At 40.6% G+C, this 18,584-nt stretch overlaps 2 protein-coding genes across 4 annotated transcripts; one reads left to right on the top strand and one right to left on the bottom strand.

Moving 5' to 3' along the window:
• The first annotated feature begins 7,921 nt into the window (after nt 1-7,921).
• On the top strand, nt 7,922-11,752 carry LOC111966700 (nuclear envelope integral membrane protein 1). Its single transcript, XM_023991567.2, has 9 exons — nt 7,922-8,053; nt 8,780-8,901; nt 9,180-9,399; nt 9,495-9,567; nt 9,662-9,755; nt 9,953-10,067; nt 10,216-10,441; nt 10,552-10,728; nt 11,008-11,752. The coding sequence occupies exons 1-9, from the start codon at nt 7,960-7,962 to the stop codon at nt 11,186-11,188; spliced, it is 1,302 nt and encodes a 433-aa protein (XP_023847335.1). The 5' UTR covers nt 7,922-7,959; the 3' UTR covers nt 11,189-11,752.
• Nucleotides 11,753-15,685: 3,933 nt separating this feature from the next.
• Nucleotides 15,686-18,066, bottom strand: LOC111966699 (ORM1-like protein 2). Of its 3 annotated transcripts, none has more exons than XM_023991563.2 (4): nt 18,009-18,066; nt 16,805-16,978; nt 16,475-16,626; nt 15,686-16,318 (listed from the first exon to the last, which is right to left on the bottom strand). In XM_023991563.2, exons 2-4 carry the CDS (start codon nt 16,976-16,978, stop codon nt 16,183-16,185), a joined length of 462 nt encoding a protein of 153 aa, XP_023847331.1. In that variant the 5' UTR covers nt 18,009-18,066; the 3' UTR covers nt 15,686-16,182. The 3 variants fall into 3 exon arrangements, with proteins under 3 accessions (XP_023847331.1, XP_023847332.1, XP_023847334.1); XM_023991564.2 differs by having other exon boundaries at nt 17,900-18,012; XM_023991566.2 differs by having other exon boundaries at nt 17,989-18,012.
• Between the last annotated feature and the right edge of the window lie 518 nt (nt 18,067-18,584).

Raw genomic sequence — 18,584 nt, 5'->3', positions numbered from 1 at the left:
AGTTGAAAGTGTGGGTTCACAGCTCCAATCCAGATGTGTTGGTCAACTCAAATCAAACAAAGTTTATTCGTCACGCGCGCCGAATACAACAGGTGTAGACATTTCACTGTTCTTGTGCATGTGACATTAAAACTGAAACTTGTTGGTTCATAGGGAATTAATTTGTTTGTAATTGCTGTTTTGTTTAAAAGTTTGTCTTATCATTTAAAAAAAATGATATAACGTTATTTAATAGACCTAGATATTTAAGTTTAAAGTAAGCCTACCCTTGCCTGATGAGAATCCCAGGCTAAAAATATCCCCCCCACAATAAAACCATTAGCCTATGTCACTATAATAATATTATGTTTTATATTTGATAAGTAAATCAAATCAAATCAAAGTTTATTTGTCACGTGCGCCGAATACAACAGGTGTAGACCTTACAGTGAAATGCTTACTTAGAGGCTCTAACCAATAGTGCAAAAAATATGTTAGGTGAACAATAGATAAGTAAAGAAATAAAACAACAGTAAAAAGACAGGTTAGCCAATGTGCGGGAGAACTTGTTGGTCGGCCCAATTGAGGTAGTATGTACATTAATGTATAGTTAAAGTGACTATGCATATATGATATATGATCATTACTGCGACGTGGGTAAGGAAGAGTGTTTTGAATACTGATGTAACCTTTTCTGGTTATAACCTTTTTCAGCAAGACATATCTTCCAAAGGTGGGGAGTGGCAATCTTTACCAAGGATCACCTTCAGTGCTCGATTATCTCCACCAAGTCTGTCCCCAAACAATTTGATTTGCTGTTTTAAATATTAAACTTTCAAATAGCTCTTGACTGTTGCTGGGTGCTATCGTCCTCCATCAGCACCAGCCTGTACCCTACCTGCCCTAAGCTCTCCTGGCCCCTTACACTAAGTCTGAATTGTACTGCTAGGTGACCTAACTGACATGCTTAAACCACCTGACCAAGTCCTAAAGCAATGGGACTTCCTATAGGCAGTAGGAAGCTCTCTCATCCATTTATATGCAGATGATAGTCTTATACTCAGCTGGCCCCTCCCCAGATTTTGTGTTAAATGCTTTACAACAAGCTTCTTGGTGTCCAACAAGCTACCCTTGACCTTGTTTCTGAACACCTCCAAACAAAGGTCATGGTTTGGTAAGAAGAATGCCCCTCTCCCACAGGTGTGATTACTACCTCTGAGGGTTTAGAGATTAAGGTAGTCACCTCATACAAATACTGGGAGTATGGCTAGATGGTACACTGTCCTTCTCTCAGCAATATCAAAGCTACAGGCTAAGTAAATCTAGACTTGGTTTCCTCATCGTAATCGCTCCTCTTTCACCCCAGCTGCCAAACTAACCCTGATTCAGATGACCATCCTACCCACGCTAGATTACAAGACATAATTTATAGATCGGCAGGTAAGGGAGCTCTCGAGCGACGAGATGTTCTTTACCATCGGTCATCAGATTGCCACCAATGCTCCTTAGAGACACATCACTGCACTCTATACTCCTCTGTAAACTGGTCATCTCTGTATACCTATCGCAAGACCCACTGTTGATGCTTATTTATAAAACCCTCTTAGGCCTCACTCCCCCCCATCTGAGATATCTACTGCAGCCCTCATCCTCCACATACAACACCTGGTCTGCAGTCACATTCTGTTAAAGGTCCCCAAAGCACACACGTCCCTGGGTCGCTCGTCTTTTCAGTTCGCTGCAGCTAGCGACTGGAACGAGCTGCAACAAACACTCAAACTGGACAGTTTTATCTCTTTATCTTTTCATTCAAAGACTCAATCATGGACACTCTTACTGACAGTTGTGGCTGCTTTGCGTGATGTATTGTTGTCTCTACCTTCTTTCCCTTTGTGCTGTTGTCTGTGCCCAATAATGTTTGTACCATGTTTTGTGCTGCTACCATGTTGTGCTGCTACCATGTTGTTGTCATGTTGTGTTGCTACCATGCTGTGTTGTCATGTGTTACTGCCTTGCTATGTTGTTGTCTTAGGTCTTTCTTTTATGTAATGTGTGTTGCTCCGTCGTGATGTGATGTGTGTTTTGTCCTATATTTTTATATATATATACAGTGGGAGAACAAGTATTGATACACTGACAATTTTGCAGGTTTTCCTACTTACAAACATGTAGAGGTCTGTAATTTTATCATGGGTACACTTTAACTGTGAGAGAAGAATCTAAAACAAAAATCCAGAAATCACATTGTATGATTTTTTAGTAATTCATTTGCATTTTATTGCATGACATAAGTATTTGATACATCAGAAAAGCAGAACTGAATATTTGGTACAGAAACCTTAGTTTGCAATTACAGAGATCATACGTTTCCTGTAGTTCTTGACCAGGTTTGCACACACTGCAGCAGGGATTTTGGCCCACTCCTCCATACAGACCTTCTCCAGATCCTTCAGGTTTCGGGGCTGTCGCTGGGCAATACGGACTTTCGGCTCCCTCCAAAGATTTTCTATTTGGTTCAGGTCTGGAGACTGGCTAGGCCACTCCAGGACCTTTGAGATGCTTCTACGGAGCCACTCCTTAGTTGCCCTGGCTGTGTGTTTCGGGTCGTTGTCATGCTGGAAGACCCAGCCACGACCCATCTTCAATGCTCTTACTGAGGGAAGGAGGTTGTTGGTCAAGATCTCGCGATACATGGCCCCATCCATCCTCCCCTCAATACGGTGCAGTCGTCCTGTCCCCTTTGCAGAAAAGCATCCCCAAAGATGATGTTTCCACTCCATGGCTTCACGTTTGGGATGGTGTTCTTGGGGTTGTACTCATCCTTCTATTCCTCCAAACACGGCGAGTGGAGTTTAGAGCAAAAAGCTCTATTTTTGTCTCATCAGACCACATGACCTTCTCCCATTCCTCCTCTGGATCATCCAGATGGTCATTGGCAAACTTCAGACGGGCCTGGACATGCGCTGGCTTGAGCAGGGGGACCTTGCGTGCGCTGCAGGATTTTAATCCATGACGGCGTAGTGTGTTACTAATGGTTTTCTTTGAGACTGTGGTCCCAGCTCTCTTCAGGTCATTGACCAGTCCTGCGGTGTAGTTCTGGGCTGATCCCTCACATCCTCATGATCATTGATGCCCCACGAGGTGAGATCTTGCATGGAGCCCCAGACCGAGGGTGATTGACCGTCATCTTGAACTTCTTCCATTTTCTAATAATTGTGCCAACAGTTGTTGCCTCTCCACCAAGCTGCTTGGCTATTGTCCTGTAGCCCATCCCAGCCTTGTACAGGCTACAATTTATCCCTGATGTCCTTACACAGCTCTCTGGTCTTGGCCATTGTGGAGAGGTTGGAGTCTGTTTGATTGAGTGTGTGGACAGGTGTCTTTTATACAGGTAACGAGTTCAAACAGGTGCAGTTAATACAGGTAATGAGTGGAGAACAGGAGGGCTTCTTAAAGAAAAACTAACAGGTCTGTGAGAGCCGGAATTCTTACTGGTTGGTAGGTGATCAAATACTATGTCATGCCAATACAATGCAAATTAATTACTTAAAAATCATACAATGTGATTTTCTGGATTTTTGTTTTAGATTCTGTCTCTCACAGTTGAAGTGTACCTATGATAAAAATGACAGACCTCTACATGCTTTGTAAGTAGGAAAACCTGCAAAATCGGCAGTGTATCAAATACTTGTTCTCCCCACTGTATATATTTTTTTTAATGCCAGCCCCCGTCCCCGCAGGAGGCCTTTTACCTTTTGGTAGGCCGTCATTGTAAAAAATAATTTGTTCTTAACTGACTTGCCTTGTTAAATAAAGGTTAAATAAAATAAAATATAGTCCATGTTCACTATACAGATTCTATTTTGAAAAGACCAAATTCTGATAAGGGCTACAGACAATGCTTTTCCCTGTGACATAGTGGATGACATCAGAGGAGGTGACTAAAGTCACTGGGTGAGTTTGTTTTGCATGGCCTGGTGCCCTGTTTGGGAAGAGTTTGTAAATTTTAGACCATTCCATTGGTCCTTACAGGCCCAGTGCAGTCAAAAACGTGATTTCCCTGTGTTTGATATATATTTTCACACTATGAGGTTGGAATAATGCTGTAAAATTGTGAAAATTATGATAGTGCCCTTTTAGTGTAAGAGCTGTTTAAAAAGACTGCCTGAAATTTCAGCCTGTTTTGGTGGGAGGGAGTTTTGGCCTTCCATGGTGACATCACCATGCAGTGAATTAGGGTGTGATCGTAAACTCACTCTGGATAAAGTTGGCTAGCTTACTAGCTACTTCCAGACACAAATGAGAGAACAACTCACTCTGACGTTTTTACTCGCCCTAGCAGAGCCGGTTAGGTTGTTTTCCTGTTATCTAGAGCTTGGTGACTGTAACTGTGCTGCAGCCAACAATTTTAACTTTTTTGCCTACGTTGACTGACACCGGTCATATTCAACTGGTGTTGCGCATTCTTAAATTCCTCAGTTATTCTGCGCTCTGGCACACTCAGACGAGAGTGCTCTGAAATCGAGTAGATAGCCAGAGTGAATTTACAAACACACTCTTAGTTAATAGACCAATAAGAAAGAGTGTTCCAAACCACTCTGCCAATAACAGCTCATTTTCAGTTTTCCCCTCCCAACTCAGACCACGCCCAAACAGTTCTAGCAAAATTCTTGCTTGAAAGACTGCTCTTTGCTAAGAAGCTATTTTTGTTTATTTTTGACCATTTTAGTTAAAAACAATCACAGCAATGTACTTAAAGCGGCAATCAGCAGTAGAAACAATAACAAAGCAGCCTCCCCACCCCTCCTTTGGTAAAAAACTGAGGTATGGGGCTGGAGAAATGCAATCACTTCCAAATTCATAGACGTAGCTATGGATGCAAGGATTGACTATCCATGATATCAAAATTATAGTTTTATCCATGTTTTGAGGTGTTTGTTTAATTTTTTTTAAAATAAACAGTTGAACTAAGCTCATGAGACATTGATAAGCTATATTCTTCAAGAATCAGTGTACATATACTAAATGTATAAATCCTAAAAGGGAATACCTAGTTAGTTGCACAACTGCATTCAGTCTTCCGCATTTGACCAAACCCCTCTGAATCAGAGAGGTGCGGGGCGCTGCCTTAATCAACATCATCCGTGCCCAGGGAAGCAGTTAACCGCTAGCCTAAAGGCATCTTTTTGTAGGCACTATCTCCGCCATGGTTCGTTGGACAAAGCCTATGGAGAAATGAATGACGTTTTTGTAGGGTTTTTGGATCAACGCCAAAAATAAGGTCTGCAGTAACAGGTTTAGGAGATCTTATACTTTTTGTTCTATGAGATAATTGCCGTCAGCTAAAGTACATTTTTGTGAATTTTTAAGCATTTATGTAATTTTGAAAAAGCACATAAACGCTTCATCATTCATAAAGTTCATGTTAACTGACTGATATTATCTAATAGAACAAAACAGAGGAGATCTCCTAAGCCTGGTTTGGACTTATTTTCGGCGTTCATCCCAAAACCCTATTCTTTCCCCATTAATTTTCCCTATGATGGTTGAATGAACCAGAGGTAACTCATTTTCAGGTTTTAGGACGAGCAAGCTCTAGCGAGCTCTATGGTCTTTCATTGACGACCACTTAGGCCTACATTAAAGGACTAATCCGTGGTAGTTACCATCTGAGTTGAGGGACCAACTGGTCAGCACAGTTGCAGAAAATAAAGTGCCTGTGAATAAAGGCCTTTATGTTATGTGATGTGATAATTTACAACATCAAACGGGGATGTGGTAAACTCAGCAAAAAAAAGAAACGCCCCTTTTTCAGGACCCTGTCTTTCAAAGATAATTCGTAAAAATCCAAATAACTTCACAGATCTTCACTGTAAACGGTTTAAACACTGTTTCCCATGCTTGTTCAATTAACCATAAACAATTAATGAACGTGCACCTGTGGAACGGTCGTTAAGACACTAACAGCTTACAGACGGTAGGCAATTAAGGTCACAGTGATGAAAACTTAGGACACTAAAGAGGCCTTTCTACTGACTTTGAAAAACACCAAAAGAAATATGCGCAGGGTCCCTGCTCATCTACGTGAACATGCCTTAGGCATGCTGCAAGGAGGCATGAGGGCTGCAATGTTGCAATGTCCGTACTTTGAGACGCCTAAGACAGAGCTACAGGGAGACAGGACGGACAGCTGATCGTCCTCGTAGTGGCAGACCATGTGTAAAAACACCTGCACAGGATTGGTATATCCGAACATCACACCTGTGGGACAGGTACAGGATGGCAACAACAACTGCCCGAGTTACACCAGGAATGCACAATCCCTCCATCAGTGCTCAGACTGTCCGCAATAGGCTGAGAGAGGCTGGACTGAGGGCTTGTAGGCCTGTTGTAAGGCAGGTCCTCACCAGACATCACCGGCAACAACTTCGCCTATGGGCATAAACCCACCGTCGCTAGACCAGACAGGACCTGCAAAAAGTGCTCTTCACTGACGAGTCACGGTTTTCTCTCACCAGGGGTGATGGACGGATTCACGTTTATTGTCGAAGGAATGAGCGTTACACCGAGGCCTGTACTCTGGAGCGGGATCGATTTGGAGGTGGAGGGTCCGTCATGGTCTGGGGCTGTGTGTCACAGCATCATCGGACTGAGCTTGTTGTCATTGCAGGCAATCTCCACGCTATGCGTTACAGGGAATACATCCTCCTCCCTCATGTTGGACCCTTCCTGTAGGCTCATCCTGACATGAACCTCCAGCATGACAATGCCACCAGCCATACTGCTCGTTCTGTGCGTGATTTCCTGCAAGACAGGAATGTCAGTGTTCTGTCATGGCCAGCGAAGAGCCCGGATCTCAATCCCATTGAGCACTTCTGGGACCTGTTGGATCGGAGGGTGAGGGCTAGGACCATTCCCCCCAGAAATGTCCGGGAACTTGCAGGTGCCTTGGTGGAAGAGTGGGGTAACATCTCACAGCAAGAATTGACAACTCTGGTGCAGTCCATGAGCAGTACTTAATGCAGCTGGTGGCCACAACAGATACTGACTGTTACTTTTGATTTGATCCCCCTTTGTTCAGGGACACATTATTCCATTTTTGTTAGTCACATGTCTGTGGAACTTGTTCAGTTTATGTCTCAGTTGTTGAATCTTGTTATGTTCATACAAATATTTACACAGGTTAAGTTTGCTGAAAATAAATGCAGTTGACAGTGAGAGGACGTTTCTTTTTTTGCTGAGTTTTATGTGATATGGCTCAGAGGGGACTGCTTTGCCTACGGTATGCACAGAACGCCGTCTACAGTAATTCATTGGTCATTTGAAATATTTTAGTAAGACTGGATGGCTACCTACTGGAGTAGGGTATATTGCCGCGTTCAGGTGCTATTCGGAAACTAGGATATTCAGTCAAGTCCGACTTGCTAACTGGTTTATTGGGGTACGTGTATAACTACAGCCAATTAGCAAGACACACATTTTCGACTATCCTAGTTGTGACTAAACGTAAACACAGCATATCCGCAGACAGCGTACTATATACCACGCCCACTACATGCCGCGCCCACTACGCGCTTATTAGACGCCGCATCCACTGACATTGGAAACCGGCACACACTGTCCTTTGTTTGCCTCGCCTGCCGGGGACTGCTTTCCCGCAGTTATTTTAACGTTACGGTGAGGGGTTACTGTGGCAGAAAGATAACAGGAAATATTGTCATTTCTGGATTGTGATGCATACGAGATTTCTTTAAATGATTTATTTGACACAAGACGTGTGATTTATTTATCTAAATTCTTTCAAATAAACTCATCATAATTAGAAAATATACCACATAATGTCTTATTTTCCCATATATTTTTTTTACAAATTCAAACATTCACGCCATTTTCGCATCTTCAACGTATCGGAACAGTTTACTTATGTGATTGGTTAGTTGTTGTAACAAGAACCACGTGGTTTCTATATAGTCGTCTGTCATGGCGGGATTCATGAAATGGAAAAATGGACCTCTCTCCGAAATAGTTTTTATAATTGTGCTTTTGTGTATATTAAGTACGCAACAAACCTCAGGTAGAGTTGTTTCTAGCTAGGTAATTTTGTCCGGGGAATTTGATAGCCAATATGAAATGTGAGAGGCGAACTTTTCGTTTACGATGAGGCCAGCTAGCGTAGTTATTGTTGTTCTCGAGAACCCAAGGTATTAACAAGGCGTATATGAACTGAGCTAGCAAACGTTAGCTGGCCCAGGTGAACTATCTAGTCAGCCTGCTAACGTTAGCTAGTCTGTCAGTAGCCAGGTGATTAGACATTTAACTAATTCATTTTAATTCTAAGAGATTAATTGAAAGTTGAGCTATTACCAGAAACTAGTTAGCCAGCCAGCTGGTGTCGCCCTTAACTTTCCACAACGTCAGCTTGCTTTTCTAGCTAGTCAGCTAACCTCGTTAGCCAAATAGTTCGTGGTTTATTTTCGGTGGCTCACTAACGTTACATAACCTAGTAGTAGTTACTACTTGCTAGCTGGATAACTAGCTAAGTCCAGTCCTATGAAAGCCAATGTCCAGCTTTAGTTGGCTTGCTAACAGATGTGTAAAGCATACAGAGGTTTACTGGTGAATACAGTCCGTGCTGACTTGTGATTTAATATTACTGCATTGTTGAGTAGAGTTTGCTAGCTGGTTAAGCATTTCACTCTACTGCTTATACCTGTTGTATCCTGTGCATTTGACAAATACAATTTGATTTGCTGGATAGAAAATGCACGAAGCTGACCCTAACATCTTATCATTCTCACAGGAAGTAAGATCAACATAGTCAATATCAAAGATGGCCAAGAGTCTGCCAAAACAGGGTCAAATCACTACTGCTATCTCAACCCTATTGTCCCAGGTTGGAAGGAAACATGGACAAGAATCCAGGCAAGAGAACAATTTCCTCTTCCCAGGTCTATTTGTGCTCTTGTCAAGTCCATTGCTGGAGTGACAAAAGGGTTGGCATGATGGCACAAACAGATCGGACCTCAGGCTTTGATAAAATCAGTCTCTTATTTGAAAGAGAGCCTATATGTGTGTGTGTATGTATATATGTGTGTGTGTATATATATATATAATATGTGTGTGTGTGTATGTATTATATATAATACAATGTGTGTGTATGTATTTGGGTGTAGCTAATACTTGTGTTGTATTGCCGATAGGTTCGAGTATGGAGCTCAAAACAGCTGAAGGTAACTGTTGTGGAGGATGAGGAGAAGCTGCAGGAGCTAGAACACTTCAGTGTCTGGGGTCTGGTGCAGTACCTAATGCATGAGCAGACCAATGAAACCACCCTCAGCATCAGCCTGTTCAGCCCAAAGACCTGCTTCAAGATCAAACCCATCGACCCTGCAGCAATATACACTGTAAAGCCCACACGAAGTAAGTAAAGGGAAAGGTGGGGTTGCTTTGTTAGTTACATGTCTATTACCCATTCATTTTGTGTTATCTTTGCTGTCTGTGCTTCACTCCCACAGAGTTCGACATTTTCCTATTTGTGACATTCTTGGCTGGAGTGCTGCTGTTCATCTTTGCAGACTCGCTCAGCAGGTAACTAAATGGATTATGTTCAAATTTTGCCCCCTCTATTTAAATGACATGGTCCAGATAATATCGGCTATGTTTTTTTGTTGCTATTTAACAGGAGTCAGGTATTCTATTACTCTGCTGGCATGAGCACAGGTATGATTGCCTCCCTCATCATCCTCATCTTCATCATGGCACGCTTTTTGCCAAAGGTAAGAAGTCAACACTTCTATATCGAAGCCTCATAGCTAATCACAACCACTACTAACAGTTTGATTTGAACAAAGCAATAACAAGTCAGAGTACCCAGATAGTTAATATTTTGGTGACCTTTCTGATTTCTATAATGTGCGTGAGAGTCATACAAATATGTTTAGATTTCACAACCCATATCTTTTTATTTTCTCAGAAAAGCCCATTTTACGTGGTGATAGTTGGTGGCTGGTCCTTCTCTGTTTACGTCATCCAGCTTGTGTTCAGGAACCTGCAGCTGATTCTGAGAGAGCACTGGCACGTGGCTTTTGGTAAATATTGATTGTATTAAACACAATCACAACAAACTCTGAGAACTACATTGCCTCTCAAACTTTTAAAATCTGTTATTAGTTCACAACCATTGCTCCATGTTTGTAATAGGAACAGTTACATTAATTGTTTGTCTGTGTCCCCTAGGCTATGCTGCAGTGGTTGGGTTTATCAGTTTTGCTGTGTGCTATCGTCATGGCCCTCTTGTGGAGGAGAGGAGTATCAATATCCTGTCCTGGACGCTGCAGTTTTTTGGCCTGCTGCTGATCTACGCTGGGATCCAGGTTCAGCAAGTGGCGTTGGCCACCATCATTGCTACATTCTGCTCTAAGAACCTGGAGTACCCTGTTTCATTGCTCCTTCTTGCGTGGAAGTAGGTGTTAGTTTGTAGTACTACTCTCAAGGTAACATGTGTACATTCCTGTATTGGTGTCAAGTGACATGTTGTCTGCTGCTGTTATAGTGTACAATCCTCTTGTGCAGTAAAGTCAAGCCAACTCTACGCTGGAAGCCAGAGCCTCGTCGGCTGCTGACTGAAGAAGAGTTCCAGAAACAGGGGGAGGAGGAGACGCAACGTGCCCTGGAGGAGCTGAGAAAGTACTGCAGCAGTCCAGACTTCAGCACCTGGAAGACAGTCTCTCGACTACAGTCCCCAAAAAGGTGACAGACCGTTGTTGCATTGAAATAATGACTAATGATGTTCATTCTGCTTTTAATGATCTGGTATCAACCCCTGGTTATCTGTGCTCTAAACAAGTCAAATGTACATTGGCTACTGCTGGATCGAAAAGCTAGCTTCTGGTCTGGGGGTGATGGTTGTCTTTTTAGGTCAACTAGTCACATAACTGTGTCTTTTTCCCATTCATTGTTTTAACTAAAAATGTGTGTCAGTGTGGTACAGAAGCTTGGAATAAAGACAACGCTTTGTCTGATCCACAGGTTTGCAGATTTTGTGGAGGGCTCACCTCACCTGATATCAAATGAGGTTTCTGTGCATGCACAGGAATATGGATCCTTCTTTGAGGATGATTTCTTTGACACGGATGAGGACAATGATGAGGAGAATATGGTGAACGGCTTGAAAAGAGGAGACCTTGGGTGGAATGACAGAGACTTGTGAAGATGCATAGATGGGTGTTTTTCCCTGTAGCAGCAAGGTTGATGGAGCATAGTGCTGACTGGCCTTTAACCCTCACAGCTCTCCTCCAACCTGAAGACAGGTGTTAATGAATCACCAGGAGATAGTGGAATCTGGCCATTAGTATGCCTGTGAGAATGTCTTGCATCCAAGTTGAGGCATAGATCCTACTGTAGATTGCTGATGGCAACCACCAGTTTTGTAAATTGACACTTAAAGCCAGACCCTGAGTGGAATGTACTGAACTGAAAATGTAAATCTAATTCATGTGGAGAACTCCCTCGAGTTAGGGGCATATTTATAAAGTTTGGATTTATCCCAGTGTTTTAAATTCAGCTGAGAAACTTGACCACAGGGCTATACTACAAAGCAGGATGAATGAGGTAGCCAGCTAACTTTGATAAACAAGCAGAAATAACTAGATTTTTGGGTTCATTAAGAAAGCTAAGCTTGGGTACAGTATGTGTTTTGGTTATTGAGTCAATTAGACAATGCACATTTCATGCTAGTCTTTCTAAAAAAATAATAAATATTTTTGTGAATCAGCTTGCTAAGTCATTGGTCATGCTTTGTTGTGTTACACTCCTCAGCAAGAGCAAGTTTATGAAGACTTAAGAATGTTTGGCATCTAATTTTTTGGGAGCAATGACACAACATTATTTCGCTGTCTTTCCTCATTAGTAAACTGCCAGGGCAAATTTTTGGAGATATTTTAATGTAAAAATGTTTTCTTTGGTCTTATTGTTGATGTTAAATAACTGACTTTTTGCGTTGACGTAAACAGGAAATTATTTCATAGCTGACATCTGTTGGGAATAAGTTAGTATACTGAGCAAGAATATAAATGCAACAACTATAACAATTTTACTGAGTTACAGTTCATATCAGGAAATAAGTCAATTGAAATAAATTCATTAGCCCCTAAGCTATGTATTTCACATGACTGGTCAGGGGTGCAGCCGTGGGTGGGCTGCTTGAGAGCCAGGCCCAGCCAATCTGTATGACTTTTCCCCCACAAATGGGATATATTACAGACAGAAATACACCTCAGTTTCATCAGCTGTCCGGGTGGCTGGTCTCAGACAATCYTGAAGTTGAAGCTGCCGGATGTGGAGGTCTTGGGCTGGCATGGTTACACGTGGTCTGCGGTTGTGAGGCCGATTGGACATACTGCCAAAGTCTAAAACAATGTTGGAGGTGGCTAATGGTAGAGATATCAGCATTCAATTCTCTGGCAACAGCTCAGGTGGACATTCCTGCAGTCAGCATGCCGATTGTACACTCCCTCAATACATCTGTGGTGTTGTGTGACAAAACTGCCCATTTTAGAGTGGCCTTTTATTGTCCCCAGCACAAGTTCCACCTGTGTAGTGATCATGCTGTTTAATGAGCTTCTTGATAAGTCGCACCTGTCAGGTGGATGGATTCTCTTGGCAAAGGAGAAATGCTCACGAAAAGGGATGTAAACAAATTTGTGCACAAAATTTGAGAGAAATAAGCTTTTTGTGCGTATGGAAAATTTCTGGAATCTTATTTCAGCTCATGAAACATGGGACCAACACCTTACATGTTGCGTTTACATTTTTGTTCAGTGTATTTTGGTATTTGAAGAAGCATGTTTACAGCTATTGATTGAGTATATATATATATATATATATATATATATATATATATGCTCATGTTTGTTTAAGGATACCATTTATATATGTAATGGTTAAGGATATCATTGCAAGTAGTTTAATCGTTCTTTGACGTGTGTGACACATGACAAAATGGTTGTTAGTTATTTTTAACTTGAATCTTTTTTCTTGTTTTATTTGTACTGAGATTTCTAGGTTTCATACCACAAGCATTGCCTTTATTTTATTTTTTATTTTAGACAAAACGTGTTGAAATGGATAATATTTTTATACTGTGAGATATTGTACTTTAGTATCCTGGCTGCAATTCTGTATTATGTTGTGTAATTTGTCTTGCGTATACCTATACAGATCTGGGCCAAAGCGTCTCAGAGTAGGAGTGCTGATCTAGGATCAGGACCACCCTGCCCATCTTGTTCTTTATCAACTAAAAGGTTGAAACTGTAAATAATCATGTGGATGTTAATAAATTCATGATATTGTAAAACGCTTAATCTTGAGACATTTACACCAGCCTGTTGCCTGTAGAAGGGGAATACAGAGTAGAAAAACCTCAAAAGATTGTGGTATTGAATGATGTAGTCTGTATGAGTTATGTTGAAACTACTCTACACAAACAACAGGGGGTGCAATATACCTTTTCTTTATCTATATACCGTGTACTTCAGTTTTCTGGTTTGATTACCTGCAGCATAGACTTATCTTTACCCACCTATTTTTATTTGAGTGGTTCTCAAGCTACTCTAGGACAGTTACATGAAATCCCCCAAGTTTTACTGATGAGTAAGAGCACAGACTTCTGAAAATTATGTCCAAACTGAATAATTTATAATTTTTTCTTCTGTTATAATTTTGGGAAAATATCTCTAGTTTTATACGGAGTTGTGGTTTCATAGAAACCGTAGAGGAACATCCAGGAACATGTAGCTTTATTTGATACTTCTAGGGTACTTCAGATATACTTCAGACAAAAACCTATACGCAGAAATTCTGTCAATAATGATGCAAAACTGTATCTAACAATGCTATTTATATCCATAGTCAATACTGGCTTGGTGATTTTTGCATGTAGTAGTTCAAAGGCATGCATCAAATCAATGGTTGTAAAATAAAACAACTGGAAGCAGAACCATTTTTGAGTACCTATTGCTCTATTAGCTGGTTTTAGGGTAAACTATTGGATAATCATCAGGTAATATGGTTGTAAATGGAGATATCTACATGTATCTGGTCAGTGGTGGAAAAAGTACTCAATTGTCATACTTGAGTAAAATTAAAGRTACCTTAATAGAAAATTASACAAGTAAAAGTGAGTCACCCAGTAAAAAAATACTTGAGTAAAGGTCAAAGTATCTCATTTTAAACATACTTAAGTACAGTGGGGGAAAAAGTACTCAATTGTCATACTTGAACAAAAGTAAAAAGTAAATGCAACCAGACAGCCCAAATGTTATTTTTTATTTTTTACAGATGGGCACACTCCAACACTCAGACATAATTTACAAACACAGTATTTGTGTTAAGTCAGCCAGATCAGAGGAAGTAAGGATGACAACGCGTTATAATGATAGGTGGGTAAATTGGACGATATTGCTGTCCTGTCTGAACCTTCGAAATGTAATGAGTACTTTTGGGTTTCAGGGAAAATGTATGGGTGGCAAAAGTAAATATTTTCTTTAGGAATGTAGTGGAGTAAAAGTAGTCAAAATATAAATAGTAAAGATACCCCCCAAAACTACTTAAGTAGTACTTTAAAGTATTTTTACTTAAGTACTTTACACCCCTGTATATGGTATCCAGGAGGTATGGCTACTTGGTATCAGGCTGATATTCAAAGATGACTAGGGTCATCATTGGGTATCCTCTGGTATTTTGGGACAAACACCTCCGCTTTGTCTAACTCAAATTTCTACCTTGACAGCCTTCAATATTACCAGGTTTTCATTACGTAATCCTGTTAGCTACAATTCACAAGCCAGGTGGTGCAACACTTTTGATTTTCACTACCTTGGAAAAGGTGTCCCAAATGTTGTTTGCATTGCAGACAGTGGGGGCAAGTCAGGCAACCCTATATGGGATTCTACAGTCTGACAGCTGATGGAGCTATTAGATAATTTGCATGTACTTCCCAGGTAAAAAGATTGGCATGTTTGACAGCGTAGTCAAATTATTATCCAAGACACAATTTCCCCTATGTTACTTCCCCCAGAAGAGAGCAAGCACACCACCTAACCTCATCACTCCAATGAAAACATGGTCATAGCTCTGGTGGAAGGGGGGGGGGGGGATCCCTCCAGTCTATCAGCACATCATAGGAATTGGTATAGCCCTCCACACAGGCCTCATATAAAGTGTGTGGAGTTCCCCAGAATCCTCACAGCTCACAGCCATGCCTGTACAGGTAATCTGAGAATTTACATGATGGTCCGACCCCTCAGTTCCCTGCAATGTCACTTTACTCCTGTGCTGCTGTTGTTACTCACTGCTGAACACTCCCCTTAGGTTTCACACTTGGAGCATTATGGAATTAGATGAGAACAATCAATGCAACAATTTTACTTTGTCTTGGGTGTATCTATTAATTTGTTGCACTTGTGTTTGTACACAAAATGACAATGATGTATGCCCCTGGATGTACCCCAAATTTCCATACAAAGACAAAGTATTTAGATTTACACTGACAAATCAATCCTGATATTGCAAGTTTATTATTAGACACTATAATTTATTGAGAATGCTCACATGGAAATTGATCTCCAATAAGAGTCGTCACATGGATTGATTGTTACCAAACTAAATGGAAAAAATGTATCAGCCAAGTGAAACATTTAAGGCACTGCAAAGACTACCAACATTCAATTTGTATGGCATCCAACATTATATTTATATGGATGCCACTATCCTAAACTATGTAATCACACATTCCAATGTGTGGACATATACAAGTAATCCTATTCTCAGGTTTGAAGGTGATGACGTTCACAATATAGCTCTTTCTAGAAAACAACGTCAAATACATGTCATCTGACAAAAGAGAAAGTAATGGTTTGAGGATACAAGCACATTGCACACATACATCAGGAATGTCAAATAACGAAAATAAATTAAATGAAATAAAGCAGAGGCACTCAGTAACTCTTAATCATATAGCTTGGCGTTCAGTGCATTTTGGCTCTTTGTTTTTAGTCACAGAGCGAAAATGAACTGTGCAATAAAAACAACAATGCCCTTCAAACAGCTCATGAAGTTACCAAACATGTCTTATTCACTTCCACCTCTGGACCTTACAAGTACACATAAATAGAATATAAATCTGATATTATCCACCTGTGTTAGTCAGTACCTATTGATCCCAAATATTCGTACTCCATGGAACAGGGGCAGCTTTGGAAGGAGGACGCTGAGTAGAGAGCCTGTATTGACCAGGAAATGTGTGGCATCGTACTTGGTGTAGAAACTGGCAAGAATATACCTGAAGAATTAACAGCTAGTTTAGGGTTATTATTCAATGCTGATAACAAACAAGGATGCAATAATTCAATAGTTACTCTTCTACGTTCATTTATCATTGCAAGCCATAAGGAAAACTTAACAACAAAATCTAGTATGCACAGATTTTCAGTCTTACAGCACAATGGGTGAGATGGTGAGGAATTTGCGTGAGGATGTAAACTGAATGCCGTAGTCCATCTGTTCCCAGTGTGTGAGTAGGCGAGCTTTGCCCTGGTCCGGTGTCTCAAAAGGAGTGCCCTTTACCGTGTGCAGAAATAAGTACATCACCTGTGGTGGACAGATCACACATAAACACACCTCTATTAGATCAACGGACACACTCATTAGTCATTACAATGTCATAATACAAGCCCTCATTTTTCATGATGTAGTTGAAATAGAAATTTATTAAATGAGAACATTTGATTGGAAAAATGATAAACAAACTATAAATACTTGGGCTGACCAGATTATGGATGACATTTGTGAGGGTCCAGACAAGAGGCACCGTGAGGACAGGGATGCTCAACAGGACGATGTGCAGCACGGTGACCAACAACAGGTAGGCCAACCAGATCCCTCTGCTGTTCATCACCCGCGTGTTGGGGTTTACCTCACTGTGAGCCACGCCCACATTCATCTTGAGGGAACGGGAGGATTACACATGATGGTCATTGGACATTGAAGCTTGATACAGGCTTGATACAGAAAACATTGATGCTTAATAGAGGAAAGGAATCTAAAGGAACTAGGCCTATGGCTTGTCCCTCGCCAGATAATGGTGTTAACAGAAAATCGAGAATTAAATTCTGTGAAAATGTTTCAAAACAAAAGTAGAATGAGTACATAATTTGAATATTTCACAGAGCCCCCTCAATTACTAATTTCACAGATCACAACAAGAGAAGATGAGGTAGGCCTTGTCAGATACAGAAAGTTGATGTCAAGGGGAAGTAGAAATCTAGCCACTAGGCCAGGTGAGTGACCATATTTGATTGCATCCTATTATTGTAGGTAGCTAGCTATTAACATATTGTAAATCTTTTCCAATTCCAATCCAAGTGGATTTGGGAAACTGATAATTCCGAAATTTTGCCACTGATCCCCAGAGCCATAATGCTTCCCTCACAGACTAACTACTAAGAGAAGTCTAAAACTAACGTTAGCTAATATCTTGTTGTGAATATATAGCAAGTGGGTCTAGCTTTAACTCATCTGACTGAGTAGCTCAAGCAACTTTAGGCCTGATTTGGCCACTACACTCGGGTCGTCACTAGTTACCACAGCCACAAAGTCATAAACCCAGCCTATTTCTACAACTGATCTTCTTAAAATATGATTCTTAACCTTAACCACACTGCTAACATTATGCCAAACTCTGACATTCAATTAAGACCAAAAAGCTAATTCTTGTTTTCATGGATCTTTACGATATAGGAAAGTTTAACTACTGGAAACACTACAGTCGATTAACTGGCTAAACTAGCTACTAGCTAGCTAACTAAATAACAACAGCTGTTTGCGCCGTGAAAACTTAGATGCATCTGCAAAATCTACTTACAGGGCGTTAGATTCTGTCAACTAGTGTGCTAATCCATTACATTTAGCATTTTATATCAAACTTTCCTGACAATGTAGCTAGAAACTCACCTAGCTAGTTAGAAACTCACCTTATGTTGTAACCAGGAAATCCCTAAACATGTTCAACCCCGCCCCTGTTCGTTTTGGATTACCCTGTTCGTTTTGGATTACCTTTAAAGGTTCCACGTCATTTATCATAAATCTTCCGTTATAATAACGTTATTATGAGTGGACAGAAAATCCAAATATGCATTAAACATATTTTTACCCAATGTTAAAAGGGAAAAGAAAATACAAAATAATTGTATTCAAATGGTGGTTGTTGATAATATTTTAAAATAAAACAATCCCCCTTGTTCTCTGTTGCCCTACCAAACATTTCATAGTCCATTTAATAAAAAAATATAGGCTGTTGTGTAAAAAAAAAAGTGTAGTTCTGAGTGTAAAATGTGCCTCACAATATGCTACTGGTATTCTAAATATTAATTCACAGATGTAATGCAAAAAAATATAATTTTGCTGAACCATGAAATGTGCATCTAAACGCTTTTGTTTCCATAAGACAGGTATGTCAGTCTGCTTTTTAACTAGCCCTGTTTAGAGATCTGCCCATTCAACGAAGGGAGGAGTCATAAACCAAACTTCCTTGTATTCGTTCTCTCATG

This window comes from Salvelinus sp. IW2-2015, linkage group LG7 (genome assembly GCF_002910315.2).
Source record: "Salvelinus sp. IW2-2015 linkage group LG7, ASM291031v2, whole genome shotgun sequence".
Classification (NCBI taxonomy): Eukaryota; Metazoa; Chordata; class Actinopteri; order Salmoniformes; family Salmonidae; genus Salvelinus; species Salvelinus sp. IW2-2015.
The sequence above is the reverse complement of the archived record's forward strand: the minus strand, read 5'-3'. Positions and strand labels throughout refer to the sequence as shown.

What these genes read in the sequence shown, in the direction of transcription:
- LOC111966700 (XM_023991567.2), top strand. Translation starts at nt 7,960, where the DNA reads ATGGCGGGATTCATGAAATGGAAAAATGGACCTCTCTCCGAAATAGTT. An exon ending in GCACTGGCACGTGGCTTTTG is followed by an intron (nt 10,068 to 10,215) that starts GTAAATATTGAT and finishes TGTGTCCCCTAG; the next exon opens with GCTATGCTGCAGTGGTTGGG. An exon ending in TTGCTCCTTCTTGCGTGGAA is followed by an intron (nt 10,442 to 10,551) that starts GTAGGTGTTAGT and finishes CCTCTTGTGCAG; the next exon opens with TAAAGTCAAGCCAACTCTAC.
- LOC111966699 (XM_023991563.2), bottom strand. Translation starts at nt 16,978, where the DNA reads ATGAATGTGGGCGTGGCTCACAGTGAGGTAAACCCCAACACGCGGGTG. An exon ending in CAAATGTCATCCATAATCTG is followed by an intron (nt 16,627 to 16,804) that starts GTCAGCCCAAGT and finishes TGTCCACCACAG; the next exon opens with GTGATGTACTTATTTCTGCA. An exon ending in ACCATCTCACCCATTGTGCT is followed by an intron (nt 16,319 to 16,474) that starts GTAAGACTGAAA and finishes TTAATTCTTCAG; the next exon opens with GTATATTCTTGCCAGTTTCT.